At 38.4% G+C, this 18697-nt stretch overlaps 1 protein-coding gene across 1 annotated transcript; it reads left to right on the top strand.

The window, feature by feature from the left end:
- The first annotated feature begins 5912 nt into the window (after positions 1–5912).
- Positions 5913–18688, top strand: LOC135146587 (uncharacterized). The gene is made up of 74 exons (XM_064078707.1): positions 5913–6028; positions 6097–6302; positions 6628–6747; positions 6797–6884; positions 6936–7036; positions 7171–7223; positions 7286–7343; positions 7406–7461; positions 7516–7629; positions 7680–7772; positions 7826–7893; positions 7947–8056; positions 8108–8241; positions 8298–8383; positions 8443–8594; positions 8651–8738; positions 8797–8921; positions 8980–9122; positions 9178–9305; positions 9357–9427; positions 9476–9692; positions 9752–9846; positions 9901–9994; positions 10053–10141; positions 10200–10374; positions 10429–10490; positions 10549–10628; positions 10690–10814; positions 10869–10974; positions 11030–11114; positions 11163–11213; positions 11261–11380; positions 11444–11700; positions 11760–12084; positions 12139–12249; positions 12302–12335; positions 12389–12432; positions 12489–12563; positions 12614–12739; positions 12787–12897; positions 12952–13043; positions 13104–13265; positions 13320–13465; positions 13528–13648; positions 13704–13862; positions 13920–14015; positions 14067–14162; positions 14217–14313; positions 14371–14465; positions 14524–14763; positions 14818–14933; positions 14993–15107; positions 15167–15279; positions 15339–15561; positions 15616–15719; positions 15779–15847; positions 15898–15963; positions 16011–16107; positions 16162–16279; positions 16336–16482; positions 16544–16615; positions 16673–16728; positions 16783–16835; positions 16891–16976; positions 17034–17124; positions 17186–17425; positions 17478–17564; positions 17616–17733; positions 17782–17902; positions 17956–18063; positions 18113–18194; positions 18250–18317; positions 18377–18530; positions 18583–18688. Exons 1-74 carry the CDS (start codon positions 5913–5915, stop codon positions 18686–18688), a joined length of 8406 nt encoding a protein of 2801 aa, XP_063934777.1.
- The last annotated feature ends 9 nt before the right edge of the window (positions 18689–18697 follow it).

Genomic DNA, 18697 nt, shown 5'->3' with positions numbered 1-18697 from the left:
ATTTTTTATTCGAAGGAACTCCATCATTGGTAATAATTTTAAACCCTCCATGCTTAAAGAGTGAAGTGCATTCGTGGCGGCATCTACATGTCTTTTGTTCCAAACTTTTTTGCTTCATTAAAGTAAGATAGGTTATTGCTAAGTATCCTCTTTAGTCTTTTTAACCTTATCTATGTTCTTTTCAAAAGACCTAAAATTTCTTTTATTAGTGTGTCAAACAAAAAAACAAAAGTTTATCGATTATTTTTTGTTCAGGAGGCGTTTTTTACTGGGTATTAGACTCTGAGGTGTTTGAAATTATGTTATCGAAATCTTTATCGTCAAATTCTGATTTTAGTAAAATAATATGAAGATACTTAGGAGTGTCTAAAGGAGTTACGATATTTACAGCATCAGAGTTTGTCTTCTATAACAATTTTTTTATAATTTTTGGCTTAATTTTTTGATTTTAGGTTATAAATTTTTGGTTAAATCAGACTGTTTGGTAAATAGAAGATGTTTCCATTTGAATTTGTGGTTGTATAAATGGTTTGTAAAGAGGAAAAAAAAGGATCTGAGGGGGTTATTTGTTTTAGGAGCTGTGCATTCTGCAGGCGAAGAGATATTGTACATCCTTGAAGTTTTGGGTCCACAGAGAAAAAACTTGCTGTGTTTTAGGTTCTATATTTTCTGCTTCTGCAAGTGTGTTCTCATTATTATTCGTCTTGGTTCTTTCATTTCTAATATTGTTTACTGACATTGAAATACCCTTATATTTTTTGGCTTAGTCTCAAAATCATTAACATCACTGTATTTGTTGGTAATGGGTATAACTTTGATGTACTACCAAGATATGGGGTCAAATTTTTTTAGTCCAAGATTGTCAGTCTCCGGCTAATTGTTTTTGTACGAAGGTGTGTTTCCATAACAGAGAGCATCCCTCGACCGAATTATTTTATTTCATACTGGAAATTAGGGTGGTATATTCCTCATCTGTTGAATCTGTTGGTTTGGAAAGTAGGGATTCTTCCGTTGCTCTACCTTGAGAATTCTTTTTGTGCTCGGGACTATAAAAATAAATTTTGCAACCTAAGGGCATATATCTTTTTAAGTTATTAGTAGTTTTAAAGCCAAATAACTCGGTAGATGAAAGAGTACTGCTGCCTCTAGAAATATTGCTGTATAAAACAGCATCCCTGAAAGCTTCACTCCAATATTTGGGAGGTAAACATGATTGCCTTAAAATGCATTTGGCTATATTGCGTAAGGTCTGTATACTACGTTCACTTAGCATATACTGAGGTATATTCCTGGGAAAGGTGGTAAATAGGATCCTACGCTCTTTAATTTATTTTTAGTATGTCATTGACGTATTCGCTACTTACTCCCTCGATTATGCTTGCAGTGGATGTTTTTAGTTTCCTGTTTTTCATGTACTTGTTCTGGTGTTTTAGCCAGTCCAACAGTTTATATTTTATATCTTCTTTGCTTTTGGAGAACAAGGCAACGACATGTTTAGATTTTGCATAAGTACCTATAACTATATATTGAAAACCACCAAAAAAATTTTGTTCCATTGTAGATTGTAAACATAGAGTTGTAGACCAAGTTTACAAGGCGAATTTTTTGGCTTACTTTATTTATCTTCTTTTTTTTTTCCAATTTACATTTTGTACAAATTTCACGGTTATCAGTAGTAAAAGGTCCTACGTTAGGTATGATATTTTTCGGATATTTATAACTTATGCATCCATATTTGTAGTGCTCTTCAGGTATTTTTGTTACCCTCTTCAAATTGTAAAGTATTTATTGTCGTTGTATTATATGTTACTCGGATTTAGTTTATATACTCCCTTTTTTTTTTTAAAAAGCTATGGGCAACAGAAGTCTTATTCATTTTAATAATCACTTTTTTATCTCCAAATCTGGTGTTAATACTCAGATTCGTCTAATTTTCCTACTGAAGCTAAGTTATGTCCGAAATTGGGAATGTAAATTGACTTACCTTTATCAAAAATTTTTAAATGACCGGCTTGAGAAGCATTTGTATAATCGTTTATTTTATTTATTGTCTCATTTTCTTCTTTTATATTATTAGGTAATTCCTTGTTCTCAATGATATGCGAATAGGGCCGCGGAGTCGAGAACTAAGTTGTAATCTTTTACTTTCGTGAAACATCATACCTTTTCGATATGACCAAGTTTATTACAAACTCTTCATTTCCCCTTCAACTGTTGCATATGTAGTTGTAACGGTTATTTTTCTGGAACAGTGTCATTTTATTTAAAGGTTTGCAAAATTTTAACTTTGGCGTTAAGACAATGTAGTATTATGGTGGTTCGCTTATATTTGTTTCTTGTCTCTGCTTGAAGAAGGAAATTATAAATGTAGTTGTAATTTAAGGGTTCATGGTTGTTACTAAAATATTGCTCCAGGAAAATTTTTTCATAGTTAAATTCGTCCCCGCTTCTATATATAAGAGCAATAGTTTTGTGAAAAGATATTATTTTAGATATGTGGGGTGCGCTAAATCAGGAATAGTACGTTGCTCTTGTATTTGTTGGTCAAGGAAATTAAGTTGCTGACATATTTTTGTTGTACAGATTCTTATTCTATTTTGAAGATTGTGCACAATTCATGCATAAATCACATAAAAGTAAAATCAAAGATTTCCGTCCGTAAACACATTTTTGTAAATTCATTTGCTTTTTCTGGGTGCAATGCATTTATTGCTTCGAGTTTGCTCAAAACTTCCTCGTGTAAACTGCTCAATTTTGATTGTATCTTAAAAGCTGTTTTTTGCAATTTTTTTCATAGGAAGGAAGCTAGATTTCTCCAACTTTTTCATTGTAAAAAAAAGACCTTGTAAATTGTAGCAAGCTGGGGTAACTTTGATATAAATGATCGATGGTCGCAGTTGAGTAGGTTTCTGTAATAGTTAAAAATGCCAGCAGAGTGTGGCATGGTGTGTTTGAACGTTTGAATTTACTGTGCTCTGTAATTATGAAAGTAAAGAGTTCGCGCTTATAACGTATTAGTATTTAGAGAAAAATATAGAAATAATGAACAAATATAAAGAATATACATAAGTTTAAATAAATATAAATAAAAAAGAAATAAAATAAAAAAACAAAATAAAGAAACAAGGAGACACTATTAGATTAACCATTATGGTTGTTGTTATTCTTTTAAGTTTAATATATCAGATATCAAAATAGATTTGAACAAGTTAGTGCAAACGCATCTCTATAAATGAACATTTTCCTGTTTATTTATTATGTAAAAGAATTTAAACAAATGCTGGATAAGCTTATCGAATGTATATATAAAGCAAATACTGACCTCTCGAATAAAAAGAATTCCCTACTCTTTTTCTTCGTTTTTTCTTTCTTTCTTTGTTACTTTTATCTTATTTGTGTTAGTGCGTGTTTTCATATTTATATATATGCCACTACCTTTTAACATTAAATAGTCTAAAGTATCTGTATTAATTTATATATCATTGTTTATTAAGGACTGAATCAAATACTTGTTTCAATAGAACGCTTTAAATTTTCATTAATTTTTTTTAAATCTTGTTAAGTTACCCCGACCTCACCATAACACGTGAAGTTGGGTTCCGCCCTAACCGCTTGCCTAGGCATTGAAGGTCCGCGACAGCCTATTGGTGCAAAATCTCGTTTGGAGTAAGAGGCATCCCATATCAAGCAATTTAAGGGTCTTTTTAAAAAACCGGTAATAGTAGTTCAAAACTAAAGAAAAGATAACTAAATTTGTTTATTATTTACACATATTTATACTAGAGTATATAAAACCAATTTTACACAGGGCGCCTCTAAGCAACTAAGAGCGATTTAGGTGTTTCTATTTGCAGTAGAGATTTACCCGCTGTAAAATATTTCGTTGAACAGGTTTGAAGGCTTCGGGGAGGCCAGAAAACTGGGTATGGTATCCGATCTCTTTTTGGTGGGATATAGCAATTTGAATCATTAACTCTGAATTTCCTACTTGCTACGCAATTAACTAATCTTCGCTAAAAACTCACCGCTGACCCACAGCCCTCAAGGACAAGTGTGACACCATTCTAAAGATAATTACTGGAGGGCTCCAACCCTACGAAAACAGAGAAAATAACATTAAGCACTGGAAGTCATGATTTATGCGTAGTATGCAGGTAAAAAGGCGTGGACTACAGCCAGATTGTAACAAGTTGAACCTCGTTATTTGCATTATGACGTTCATGTGTCCAAATTTTATATAAATAAGGCGTACTCGTCGTCATCAAGATCAGTAATTGTGGCCTGTAATGGTTAAAATCGGATCCTCGACACTAATTTTACGGGTCAATACTTCAAATACTAGGCAATACTGGCATTGTTTCGGCTGTAAATTAGGTATATATCCAATAGTCTATTTATTAGTACCAAATTATACCTAAATTTTTGTTCGATTAATAAACGGCAAAATCCTGGGGACTAAACATTTGTAATTATAGGTATTGATATTTTGCACAGTATTGTAGCAGTGTTGGCTGATTTGTACTATCAATTTGCGTTATGTTGTTGAAGTATGTTCACCTGATGAGTATCGCGGGCTTGCATGTGCTCTTTTTGCACGTGTTATTCACCTTCACTTTCTTTCTTAATCAAAAATATTAACACGTAACCATCTAGGAATTAGATATGCCTAAATTGTTATATAAATAAATTGATATTGACGTTTAGAACAGGAGCTATTATATAATAGTGTTAATAAACTAACTTTATTACATGATATATATAATTGTGTAAAAATAAGGATTTTGCCCTTATATTTTAAAAAAAACAAAGTACTTATATATAAAAATAATTTGTGACTTTTGCGAAAATTACAAAAGCCTGCATAATTTCTCTCTCTCATTTAGTAATATTTTAAATACACTTTTGACTAGCGGAATTATGACTTAAGATAATGGCACTAGTTTGTAAACTTAATGGATAAGCTTGCTACCATAAATAAATTAATGAGAGTGTGAACCGATTAATAGTAGTCGTATAAAAGGCTTATAGGCTATGGTACCTCAAACTTGACCCAAACAAATTTAGAGTGGTTCCAAGGGTTCGAGGTAAAAGGCTACCCTAAAAATTAAATTTGATACATTACTAAACCTTTTATGAAGCAAATTTTTAATATTTTTTTTGAAGTGAGACCAGTTTATATATATATATTCTTTATATAAGAGAATTTTATATGCTATTTCAAAAAATTATTGACTTTAACCTATTTGGTTACATTTATTTACTTTTATGGAAATCCACGCTTGTTATATAAGCACCTTAAGTTATGCAGTTTACATTTTGATCAGTTTTGACAAGGTGTGTGTCAAAAAAGGGTAAATTGAGGGACATGTCCTTGCGCCTTACTTTAGGGGTTTTGAGAAAACTAGGAACATGGGTCTACGTTAATTTCGTTTTCTTACCTGTGCAATCTTGTCTCTTTAAAATTTTATGTAAAGGAACTGATAATAAAACTAGTACAAAACCCAGAAGTAAAGGCTATTTTCCACATTTGTTAAAACTAAGGAACAACAAAAAAAGCTGAAAAAATATAACATAAATTGTATTGATGCTCTATAATTTAAGTTTAACAGGTTTACTACGTAAAGCCATCATACCATGACCGAGAGTTGTCCGCGTTCTATTTCCATCACGCTATTCTTTTTTTTGGACTTTTATGACTGCTTACTTCATTTGCCCTCTTAAATTCTAATAAGGTTAGGCCCCGTCAGCAGGGCTCAGAATTCTCAAGAAACAGGGTAAATAAATTTTTTCCTTGCGTCCGTGTGACGGTCAGTTAGAGCCGGATAGGTTTTACTGTTAATGTAGATTTATTATAAAAACATCATATCAATCTGTTGCTTATAAGAGATAATAAAGTTACGTTTGCTCTAGCTATGAAACCTTTAGCAGAAGCTAAACATAAACCAAACTTGTGGTTATCTTTTGTTGATATTAAAAATAATTCTATTGAATTTAAGACCATTTCCAGTTGTGCTCACGTCTTAAAGAAGTATTTTTTTTCTAATTTTTTTTGCTAGATAAAGTTCGAGTTCACCAACTCATTTTGTCATCAAATAGGTTACACTTAAGAAATGAACTCCATGAAGATCTTGTTATAAAACTCAAAACCAATCTTGGAAAACAACTAAGTTTTCAGTTGCAAAACGAAAATCTACCTGACGATCTAACTTATAGCGAAGGCCCTTACGCTAACGAGCTATTTAATAGAGTTGGGTATATCGACAGTTTTCTACTTCCGGCTAAAGCCTCTTTTTTTCCCATAGGTTATAACCAGACTTTAATTATTTATTATTAATATTCTTTGAGTAATATATTTCTTCTACATAGGGTAACATCCGTATATATATATCGCTTTAACTTTTTTCAAAACCCTTTCATTTTGACTTTCTAAAAACTTTATTATTTGGTAGCAGAAGATAAAGCCCATTCTCTTGTTTTATTTAGTTGTTTTTTGAAATGATTTTTTTTTAACGCTACTTCTTAGCTTGCCTTCTCTAGCCCATATATTATTTTAAACTCTTGAGCAAAGCACTTTGATAAATAATATTATATTTTTAACTTGTCTTATTATAAGTTTACTCTCTGCAGTTCTTGCATTCAAACCTGATATTGAATGTTTTGCCAACGACCTTGTCGATGAGCGTTTTAACGACACTAACTACCCAGAAAATCCTCAGCAAGAATCATACAAAGCCTTTGACGTGAATGGTACTTGTTCCGAAGCTAATTAAATAACAAGCCTTAACATGTTAAAAAGGCAAAATAACTTTTCTTGCCCACAAATTTAACGAGAGTGAAGGGGATGAATTTCAAGCGGAAATACTAATTAAAAGTTGTGTTTGCAGGTTTAATAAGCGTTTCTATCTGCGTGCAAAGTCAGCTTCCCAGTTTGGCAGGTCCGTCCTTCGGGTGGCTCCTGAGGATGAGGAAATTTATTTTGATAATTGTCGCCTTAACGAGTCATATGTCCGGAATATCACAGTTTATAACTGTTCTGGTGCGTTATGTCTCTTATCTTTATTCATTTAAAGCTACAGTAATGACTTGTTCAAGAAGTGTCGTTTAGGGGACGGAAGCCGCTATAAATTTTATTTTATTTTCTTACTATCTCGTCACTACTATTTTTTTAAGAGGTCCCTCTTTTGTTCCATATTAACGGCGATGGCATTTATAACGATTCTAAGGTTTTTTTGCTTACTGATGCCTATTTATAAGTTTGTAGAATTTTGTCTTTTTATTTCTGAAGCTGTCTTTTGAGTTTTCTGATGCGAGCACTGGCCGTGCTTTAGACATAACTTCTCCAAGTTTTCTTTAAATTTAATTTCCTTTATTTTCTGGTTTATTGTATCCTACATTTGCTTTCCAGTTACCGTCAGCTGCTTCTCGCAGTTTCAGTTGCGCTTAGCTTGTAAGACCCTTCAGGTAAGTGCAAGGCTTACGCGTGAAGAACTTATCATCCCCTTTGCGTTTTCATAGGCAGGTCAGTACAAAACCACTTTCCAGTTTGAAAATGCCAAAGACGAAAAAAACATCGGAAAAGTTGTGGTTCATGCGACTGTTACCTCCACATGCCCTTCCTCTGCGCTCACGGTTACTTAGTTCTTCTTATTTCATATGATGTTATAAATATTTTTTTGTAGTTGAGCACAGTTGTGTTAGATTTTGGAAACTGCTATATCGGCAATCCTGTAATTAAGGTCTTGACTTTTTGCAATTCCACTGATTGTCCTATGGTAAGTCCTTCTCTGCTATTACTGTCCATCTCTTTTTTGCTTAAGATATTCAGGATGTTATCTGTCGCACAGAGCTTCTTCAGCACGGGATTACCATGCACTCTCTGTCTCACATCGACGAGTATTGCTGCTGACTAAACAGCCCATTGATTAGCCTGAATCTCCTTCTCATAGCTCGTCTCGCCTGCAGTATGACCTTAGCGAGAGCGATGAGCAGACATCGATTGAACAGTTTGTTTTGCACGTTAACAAACCGCATTCTGTCGCTATCCGATTCTGTCCAGGTGCTCATCTTTATGTGCGGTAAAAGTTGTGTATTCATAACTTATTTCTAGTTGAGGATGACTTGGACGAGAGTCTTGCTCAGAACTTGTCACTCTACTTGACCCGTCGCCAATTCTGCTTGAAATTCTTGTGTAAAAATAAGAATTCGGGAGAATTATTGGAAACTCGAGCAGTCCAATGCAGTGTATAATTATTCTTATTTAAAATTTGCTTATTTCTACTCATTCTTAATAATTTAAGGCTCACATCTGCAAATCTGTCATCTCTCTATCTACTTTTCACATCGATTACGGGGACGTTGGCGTTGGTACAGTTTATTACTCAAGGTCATTGCGGTTGTCACTTTATATACTCGCTATCTCAATGGTTGTTCTTTTTTTTCCAGCTTTATACTCACCAATCTTTCTGCTTTGAGCGCCGTGCTTTCCGTGGTTTCCCACTCGGCAACAGTTGCTCTCTATTACTTTGAGGGTGATCGAACGTTGTTGGCGCCCTGCAAGGACCTTGACGAGAAAGCAATCCAGCAGGCCACTCCAGGTTCTCAAAGAGCCATATGATTCTTCCTTTGCCGCTGCTCTCTTACCTTTGAGTAGGCAGCAACATTGAGATTGTTATTCCCCCATTTAACTCCGGAAAAGTTTTTGTCCAGCTCTCCCCCAAATTCGTCAACCCTAACTTTAGGTTTATTGTTTCTTTATTATTTTTTTATTATAATTGCGCTAATATTCTTTATTTTAAGAACGCAAATAGTAGTCAGTAATTTGAGAAATAGCTCCAATGATTCGACCGTCATAATCACTGCTAACATCGTGACCCAGCTTTACAGCTTTTACGAGCAAAACTTCTTTAAAGTTATAACATTTGGTATTATCTTTTTAGTTCTATATTCTCCGCTGCCTCTTTTATGTGTCGAAAAAACAAGGTGGGGACGCCCTCTATTTGGGAAATATTGTGGTCAACAACGCGTCTCTTTCTTCTTTTTTACTGAAAAACTTGACGCAGCATACTTTGACCATAAATCTAATTTCGTCTCTTCCCTCTCAGCTCTATTTATATTTGACGAACGTACCGCTTGTTCTTACACTTCTGATCAAACGGTCTCCTTCATTGTGACTGGCAGTTCTCCGCTGGTCAACGCCCGAAAGAGGACTGCACAGCGAGCGGGGTGGGACAAGTACTTGTTGAGGCCATGCTGGACGATATAGAGAAGAGCAGGATGACTTTTCCGCTATCTCCAACTTGCGCAACGTATTGGAGAGTTTTTTCCCTCTCTTTTTCCTTCTTTCTTTACCCCTGCAGAGAGAAAATTTCCGAAAGATTTGCTGTGGACTACTTGGATCTTGCGAGCCACCTTCCGCTTGAAACACGTGGTATGCTTCTCAGTGAAGCTTTGTTGGGGTTAAGCTTATTACTTACAGAAACAGCTCTACAAAAGAAAAGGCTTTTGGTCTCTCACCTCGAGGAAGTCTTGGGCGGCAGTGGGGAGAATATTTCCTCTACTTCTCGGCGGGTGTTTAGACCCGATGATAGGCTCCCCTCACAGGCACACTCTGCGGAGTTTTTGAAAGCGCAGCTCTCTGGACGCTCAGTCCTCGCAGCTCTTCGCTCATTACTTCATATACTTTTTTCCGATCCGTATGGACACGCTATATTCTTTACTTCGTATATATTTGCTGGTGCTACTTTCAAAATAGCGACTTTCAGAAGTTGCGCACTAATGAAGAGGAAGAAGAGTTTATAAAAAAGCTACAGTTCTGTAGACGTGAACTTTCACATTACCTCCAATCTGGTACTGGCTTAGCGTCTTTTCTTTTGAGAATGGTTGATTTTAGCTTTTGTTGAGGTCTTCTTTTACCTGTGAGCACATGTGTTATACCGCCAAAGGGCACTGTGGAAGTGTTTGTCTATTACATGCCCTCTCTGGACAATTATCAGCGGTTTTAGTTATTACTTCTTACTCATGCACCCCACTTAAACAGTCATATTTTGTAAAAGCTCCCCCAAACTTCGCAAAGTCGAGTCAACCATTAATTTTACTCTGGACAGTTATATTGACGGAGATCTAGTTAAACACGTGCCTGATGGTTAGTGACACGTATTTCTATATTCCCTACTGAATGATTCTATCTTCTCTTCTGTCAGTCCCTCAGAAAAGTTCCCTTTCAGTATTCTCTAAGGTTTGCTGCTCATTTATGAAAGTCGGCCAGCGCAATATAAATTTTGGCTATTGGACAAAAAAAAATACCGCCAAAGTCAAGTCTTTGGTTATTTATAACGAATCAGAAGTTCCGTTGCTGTACAAAATAGTAAAGTCTGGGTATAAAACATGCATGACACCCACGTTATATTAATTTTACTTGATTGAACAAAGTTCACTAGCGTCTGGGGATCTGCAGATAAAAACCGGAAGGATGGGACTCATACGCCCTTATGGTTTGAAATTATATACATTCTGTGTTCCCCTCTTATTATTATGTTTTTTTTATCTTAGAAAAGAGGAATGTTGACTTTATATTTAAGCCTACGTTGCCTGGCGTCTACAAGGAAACCCTCAAAATAGCAAACGTTTTGGTCTTCCTTTTTTATGAACTGTTCTTGTCGTCTATGTACGTTCTGTGCTTGCTTGCTTAAGGATCCCGACAACAACCAGCTTGTCACGCTAAAAGCCAATGTTCTTCGCCCCGCTTCTTTTTTTCTGCAATCTCTCATCATAGACTTTAAGAGAGTAGTGGTTGGAGCCCCCTCGCCACCACAGAGGTTCCTCTCCTTTTTATTTTACATCCTTAGAAATTTATTTTTCATTTCTTTCAGGATTGTGATTTCGAATAACACGAACGTCCCCAAAAACTTTATCATCGAAGCAACTCGCGTTTTGTCCACGTGCGCGGCGGTATATCCTGTCTTTGACTTCGAATTGGTAACATGAGCCTCGTTGCTTTCCACTGGTTACTTTTTATGTTGCCGCAATGAAGGACGAAGAGCAGATCGCCTTATCCGAAAAGAATATGGAGAGAATTGAAGTTTTGGAACAGAAATTAAAAATAGCTGCTCGTAAAGGTACATTACCTATAACTTAGATTCCGCTTACTCTATAGAGAATTGTAGGGCACGTGGACAAGGAAATGAAAATAAACGACGAACTGAGCAAGCTGCGCTGTAAGTTTTCTGTGGATGGGGTTTACCAGGAGATAACTTTCCTTTAGCTGGTGTAGAACGAGTTTCAGTGGGCCAAGTTGAGGATGCCACCACCGCTTACGCTCACACTTTTAAGAAAATGGAGAACGGAATAGCCGTATTTGTGGCTCCCCACAGCGCGCAGACCAGTAAGTCCTGCTCCAGCGCCTCGAGGGTCAATATCGCTTCATTGCTCATTCTTCTTTAATTAGTTCGAGCGACTGTCCACTTACGCGAACTGGAAGATGAGGAGCAGAGAAGGGAGCTATACCAGCGACAGCGCATGTCTCAACAGAGGGAGACATGGAAATGGAAGCAAATTATGAAGCAGTTCTATCCCGAAAATTTTAAAGACTCGCGGTCTCCTTGTAAGCCCGGAGAAGGTCTTGCCGTCCCGTCCCTCGGGGACACCGCCTTCTATCATAGAAATAGTTACGAACTTATCATTGGTGGTCTAATCGTGAGAGAGGTCTTTTTAAGAGGGTTTGCTACCTTTTAGTTAATAAGGCCATGCGTCATTTTTCACAGGAAAAGTACGCTGGAGTTGTAAAAGTTATAGCGTACAACATATGTTGTTGCAAGGCAGAGGAGCTCTGTCCGCCAAACCTCCACTACATTGGGCTACATCCCTACTCATCTTTGGAGGTTTTACCCGCTCCTTCTGGAGAATACGAGCAGGACAATGACGGTGCGCTCTGTCAAGCTCCGCCCTGTGGAAAAGGTTGCGGGGAAAGATACTTTACGGACTCCTCCGTGACGGTTCACGAAATGGTCTCTACCGACCCTCCCTATTTTGCGGTGGAGCCTAGTGAATTGAACCTGGACACACTCTCTGTAGGCCACATGGTTTCCGGTTGCAAGGCTACTAGTACCGGTGGTTTTTCACTTTCTAACTTTGATAACGAAGGAGAATTCTGTATAATTAATGAAAGCGTCTTTAAAACTTTAACAAATTTTATTAACTGTGAAAGTTTGTCTCAAGACCTTCATCTCTCTGTAGACAAGACTTGTCCTCCTCGTAAGTTTAGTTATTTTGCTAACAATATACAACCTCAAACCCGTGCTTACAGAACATTTGGAAGATCTAAAGGCTTCTACGGGCCGGTTAGCTTTCCTTTGGATATTACCAATTATTACTATGATCTGTTTTTTTTCAGTGTCATTGGCAATTTTTTTTTTACCTCGAATATTCCGACCCCCTGTAAACTGCAGTCATGTTAGCTTTCAAACTCTGAGGCTATTGGCACCTCTTTATAGGTACGCAATCCGATTCAGAAGAGAAGGCTTCGATGAGAGGCGTTTTGCTTTCCTTGCAGTGTTACGAGGGAACGGGTATTCATTTCAGAACTTTATCTATATTTTACTTAAAAGAAACTTTCTAGTGGCTCCGTTGGAAAAATTAAGAATACCTTTTTTACTTCAAAGTTATAATGAGGTTGGTTTCAAAAAGTTATCATTGCTTGTTCAAGAGTCTGGATCTACTCAGCAGAGACGAGTAAATCTATCAGGTGCACATTTACAATGTGGCTTCTGTATAGTTACTCACGTCCAAAAGTTCACATATTTCGACCTGAAGTTTTTCTTCTGCCTGATTACCCCCAGCCTCGTGATAATGCTAGAAGCACCCCGCCTGAGCTCATCTTGGAACACTGCTATATCCGCTCGGGTGGCGCCAATTTAGTTCATCAAAAAATAAGGAATTGACGCCACATGTTTGTAGACCAACTGTATTGCGGAAAAGTCGAAATTGCTCTGGAGTCCATATGGGAAACTACAATATATATTACTGGGTCATCTAACCTGAACAAACAGGTCTTATTTACTGACTCATTGGAGCATTTTCTTTTTTTCCATACCCTCATATATGCTTAGGTTTGGTTATTTTGCGACGAAACTTGCGCAAAACTACTGGAAAATGTTCCTCTTCGGCCGTTCGAAAGGATTTATGCGTACGTGTGTTTTAAGCCGAAAGTTTCTAGTGAAGAGTTGCAGATGGGAAAGTGCAAGACTTTAAAGGGCAGTGTCCGGTTTCATGTGCGTTTTTCGTTACAGTGCGCCGCGGAAGCCCTTAACTTTTCCACATTAAAGGCGTACGCTAATCCGGTGTCCGCAACTGGAAAGCCATCTTTGCTATCTGAACGCTCTTTGGGCTTTCGTGTCGTTTTTGGTAAAAGTTTTCTTGCAGTGAGTAACTCTTCGCTTTTTCTTGGATCTTCTTATACGCCCGGAAGAGTGTAGGGTGTAGTTATTCTCTTATGAGGCACTCAAAAAAACTTTACCCTTAATTTGTATTTAGCTATTCAGCGGGCTTCACCTTAAAAAATTTAAGTTCGGACCTTCCCGCCACTTTTAAGCTTCTCGCTCCGGAAGGCGTGACACTTATAGAAGATGCAGGAACGCTTTTACCTGCCAAAGCGGTCCATTAGAACACATAAGATAATTTTATTTTTAACCCTCAATCTTTCCTTTTAGCACCCTCAAAACCAAATGTTTATTTCCTTTACGTGTGCGAGCTCATCGTACGGCCTATTTAATAGAGAGATACAAGTCGTCAACTGTTGTAATCCTGAGCAAAACTTGTTAATCACGGTCAGCTTGTATGTGGACGACGGCAGTCTCCACTGTAGTTTGGTACGAAGCCGCTTTTCTCGTGCGCTAAAGGACTAGTAAACCTGCTCCTGTGTAAAGCCGAAGTGTTGCGATGTGAATTGTTTGCTGGACTTCCAGACGTTATATCTGACGCCCAATGTAGAGTCCTCCTCGCTCCAACCCAATGTCTATCTGGTTGCTTTTTACCCTTTTGTTGTCTTCTTATTTTTTTACACTCTCCTTTAGCCCAATGCTGTATGGGTTGCCGGTTTTCAATATGTCCGTGATTCACTAAGCCGTATTCACCCATTTGTCACTTTGAGTATTCATGAAAAACGACAGGTCTAGTTATTCGTTATCAATGAACCCTCAATTATATTTTCCTTTAATTTTCAGTATGTGAGCTTTAGCCTTAAAAACAATCTTAGTAGTCCAGTGATTTTGGTTCCGATGTCTGATATGAAGCTACAAGTTGTCTGGAAATCGCTGCAGAGTAATACTTTTTTCTTTTATATTAATATTTTTTTGTGTTAACGGTATGCCCTTCTAGTAAAAGAATTAGACCAGCCGAATTTATATAAAGAAACGGCGAGATCCAATTACTTTACTGCCGGAAAGCTTTATGAACTGCGCGCAGGAGAAGAGGTATGCAGGCTAATAATAGCGTTAATTCTTCTATGTTGTTTTATCGGGAAACTCTTAGGTCAACGTATTTGTAAGCATGCCATCACCGGCGGCCGTAACCCCCGAGCAGTGGAAAGACCTTTTGACCCGTCGCCCCTATAAGCATCATGGCTGCTTATTTTTTGAACGCGTCAGTACTCGTGACGTGAACTTTTCCCCCTGTTCCCCCTCCACCTGCTGTGTCCAAGTCATTGATATTCATTGCGTCTACGGCCTTTCCACTATGACGGTATCGCCGAAGATAATAAGGTTCGGAAAGGTATTGGCTGGGGAAAGTAAGCTTATTCCCTTAATTAATATTATAATGATGCAGATGGGTCACGTGAACTCGTGGCAGAAGGAGAGGATACAAGTCACTGTCTGTAACCCTTCCGAAATGCCACTGGCTTATATGTTCTCTAAAAATTCGTATCTTACAATACTTAGTTGGTATCATAATTTTGTTTTTCTTTTCATTACTGCTGACTAAAAACTTTTGCTTTACACAGCGACAAGTTCGGCGACCAGGTTTTTCCCTTGGACCAAACTTTGTACCTCGAGGCAAACTGTTCAGCGGACTTCACCGTTGAGCTCGACCCCAAAAAGTTGCAGTCCGAGTCCAGAGTAGGCGCGCTGAGAGTTGCAGCGTCTTTACCTTTTCACCTTTCGATGTTTTTTTACAGTTTACCTTTGAGACGGCCTTGGAGTTGCTTGATCTGAATGATACTTCAACTATTTATAGGCTACCAGTTCATGCGCAGCTCACCCTCTTCGACTTGAAATTTGGACGCATCGGGTCTCTGTTCTCGGGCTGCCCGTATGTTTTTCCCTTTATTCTGTATCTCTTCATAATAGAGCAGAGAAAGAAATTGTGCTCCCGCCCTTGTTTTACCCGACGCCCTCCTTTAGCCGTCCTTGTGAGACATGGTTTACCTTTAGAAACATTCGCGATCTTCCCTTTGTCTCGAGCGGAGAGACTAGCTTGGAGGACAACTTTATTCTAAATTCAGTCTATACAAGCCAGTTCAGTATAACTCCTGTTCTGGAAGAGGTGGTTCAAGGCTTCGTTTTCTTAGAGGTTTGGCCTTTTGGTATCTTTCGATATTCCTCCTCCCCTCGAACTTACTTATAGCTTTACTCGCGCTACTCGAATGCGCCTCTTCCAAAAGAAATTTCTCTGGGCAGTTTAGAGGTTGTTGAAGCGCGAGTCCGTCTAAGTCTTTTACCTGAACTTCGGTTACTTTGCCGTAAAGCTGTGTTTAAGCAGTTTTTGTAGCGCGTCTGCTTTTCTCCAGTTTGCCTCAGCGTCTTTTAGACTATCTTGTGAGCGACCATCCTGTCCTCGTGGGCCAGCTCTGCTTTCGGTTGCCCACTTGAATTTTACCTTTTATATTTAATCATGTAGTGCTTTTAGGTCATTGGCGGACAGGGAACCCCTCCCGCCAGAGATTGTCAGGGTCTACGCTCGCATTGTTGAAGGGTACATAGGTTTTCACCTGACCTCTTTAGAGGTTAATTTCTTTGCAGGCCCACCTTTTCTATACTTCCAAAATCCATACAATTGTCGTCCTTGAGCAGCTACCCCTCCGACTTTGGAACTGACCACACCGATGACGCTCAGCAGGTTCTGTGCAATTTATTTGGCTCCTCTTTAGCGCTATACTCAATCTACTTACAGGAAATAAGACCGAAGTTTCCCTCGACCAGTAAACAGTTTCTCATTTTGAACCTTTCCAATGAGATCTCGTTGTCCTTTCGAGTCAAGCTCAGGGCCCCTTCGGATCGGGAGTGCGATGGTTTCTTATAATTTTTTGTGGTCACATGCAAGATTTTAACTTGGCCTCTGGCGTAGAGGAGAACGCCCTGCTTTGTGTCCTTCCCGAATGTGGGGTAATAGCGCCAGGCAATTCTCAACGAATAGAGGTCCGTCTACGGCGGGCAAGGGTGACAACGTCCTGCACCTTGAAAATCGATATTATCGATCTCTTTGCCCGACAAGGCCCTTATAAATCTACCTCCGTTCGACTAATTTATAAAACTTAAACATTGTGATACTGCAGGCATTGCCCAGCGCTCCTTGACGGTAAAAATCCTCTCGGGCTCAAACTTAGCGTTGGACCAAGTCCAGAAAAGTACACTGGTTTCGAGTCCTCTTTGAAATCAGCTGTCCTACTTGCCTATGATATTAGAGCAACAGCCTTTCCCTGTTACCTCTAACAGAAGTCCGTCCTTTCCCTTAGAGCAGGTCTTCATCAGGGGTTACACCTTTATTTTGCGTTTTACCATCTGTGGTGGTTAGTGTATCGAAGGCGATCAACTGCCCTTTTTGTGGGTTCGGTGTCGCAACTCCAAGTTTAGCTCTCTGTATCCAATTATACTGCCTTCCTCTTATTAATTTTTACATAAGGCCAATTATAAACCACTTGTTAATTGAAGTCAACATCGGCCAACAGACCTATAAAACTGGTCCCAGGCAGCGAGAGATCCTCATAGGTTGTTTCCAGTTCATTGTGCTGTGAATTGCTTCCTATTCTGTTTTTTCTCTGCCAGAAAACGGCTCTTTACAACATACAATTAGCTATCGGGTGCGCCCAGCTCTGGGCTGTTGCAGCACATGGCTCTCATTTAAAAATACTGAAGGGTGAGTCTGCTTTCGTTATTACTACTAATCCCGTTTTATTCACTTAATATATGTATGGCAGGACTCTTGCGCGGCAAGAAGCCCATCGGGTTATGCTGACTTTGTCTACCGACTTCTTAGGAAAGTTGGTGGCTTACGTACTGGTGGAAAACTGCTCCAATTTTTGTGACTTCATCACGTTGCGTGTTCAAATGGAGGTTACCATGCTCCCCGCTGAAGAAAAAGGGAGCCCGGAGTGCATGAAAAACTTTTTGGGGGGCGGGCACCTGTCTTTCCTGAAGAAGAGCTTTTCCCATTACACGTGCCAGTCAAATTAATATGTTTTTTAGTAATTCTCTCTCACGGGAGCATAGGGAATTTTTTGAAGTTATAGTTCCTGGCGGCACGCTAGTTCCTCCGTCAAGGCATATCCTCAACTTGGCAGATCTTTATGCTTTGAAGTAAGCATTTCGTGTTGGGAAAGCGAGTTTACTTTCTAATGGTCATCAAAGAATACATAAAAGCCGGTCGTTTGTGATAAGAAATCACTTTTCGGTGCCTGCGGAATTCACCTTTAAATGGGGTAGCTTGGATTTTGGGGGTTGTGAACTTCATTTGTCCCTTTCTCAGGTCTGCACACTCTCCCGCATTCGTACATGTCAGCCAATTAATAACTAGGACTCATTGGTCCTCTGCGACTCTGTCTGTGTTATGGCCCAATCAAACATTCGAGTGTATTTTATACTACTTCCCAGGTTCTCTTGTAATAGCGAAAGGGAGGAGAAAACCTTTGAGCTCTGTAAAACTCTATTTTGTTACCAACACAAATTTGCCTTCACCTAATGCTTTCAGCTATCAATTGCAGTTTGGTCAAAAATTGCTGTCGTTATATTACATTAAAAGCTACCATTCGTAGCAGTTCTTTCTCCCTTTCCCGGCATTTTTTTTCTTTTCTAGCGGGTACTAATTATATTTAATTAAAGTTTATAATTTTTGAAAATTGTTGTAGATAGTTTATCTGGTGATATTATCATTGCTTCCCCTAAAGAGGCTTTGTTAAGCGTGTATAATAACACAAGTTCCCCGATAAGGTCTATATTTTATGGATGTATCGTTTTAAAATCATAACTGCGTAACCTAAACAAGTTGCTTCGTGCGGACTTTTACAAGGCACTTCACTGTTGTCAGGGCTGACGAGCAGTCTTGCGAACATGGTATTAATATATTTATCTGCATTGTTTTTTTTTTTCTAAACTTCTGGAATCATTATTAGACGTGGATTTAAAGTGTATAGGCATTGAAGCTAGCAGCTCAGTTGACCTGAAAGTCAAGCCGAACTGGGAACTTATTAGGCGCAATCAAGATAAATTGTTTGCCGGAGCTTACAAGGAGGACTACTTTTCGCTATGCAGCGCTGATAAGGACAGGTGGTAGCAGAGACCTTTCTTTGTTCGTAAAAGTGTATTGGAACTTGTACAGGTTAACTGAAAGGGAGACGGTTCGCATCTGTTGTTCCTTTGGTCTGCATGGATTTCACACTCCGGACGGTCCGCTGTACACATCTCTAAAGGCAGCGATACTATGAAAGTTGCAC

This window comes from Zophobas morio, unplaced genomic scaffold, assembly GCF_036711695.1.
Source record: "Zophobas morio isolate AGI-343-1 ecotype UQ-CSIRO unplaced genomic scaffold, CSIRO_AGI_Zmor_V1 ptg000243l, whole genome shotgun sequence".
In the NCBI taxonomy this organism is placed as follows: domain Eukaryota; kingdom Metazoa; phylum Arthropoda; class Insecta; order Coleoptera; family Tenebrionidae; genus Zophobas; species Zophobas morio.
This window is presented reverse-complemented; position numbering and strand designations above follow the sequence as displayed.

Excerpts from the sequence above, each read along its gene's own strand:
- LOC135146587 (XM_064078707.1), top strand. The coding sequence starts at position 5,913 with ATGAAACCTTTAGCAGAAGCTAAACATAAACCAAACTTGTGGTTATCT. Across the intron at positions 9,693-9,751 it reads CATATACTTTTTTCCGATCC|CGACTTTCAGAAGTTGCGCA; the intron begins GTATGGACACGC and ends CTTTCAAAATAG. Across the intron at positions 13,863-13,919 it reads GCAGTCTCCACTGTAGTTTG|CCGAAGTGTTGCGATGTGAA; the intron begins GTACGAAGCCGC and ends TCCTGTGTAAAG.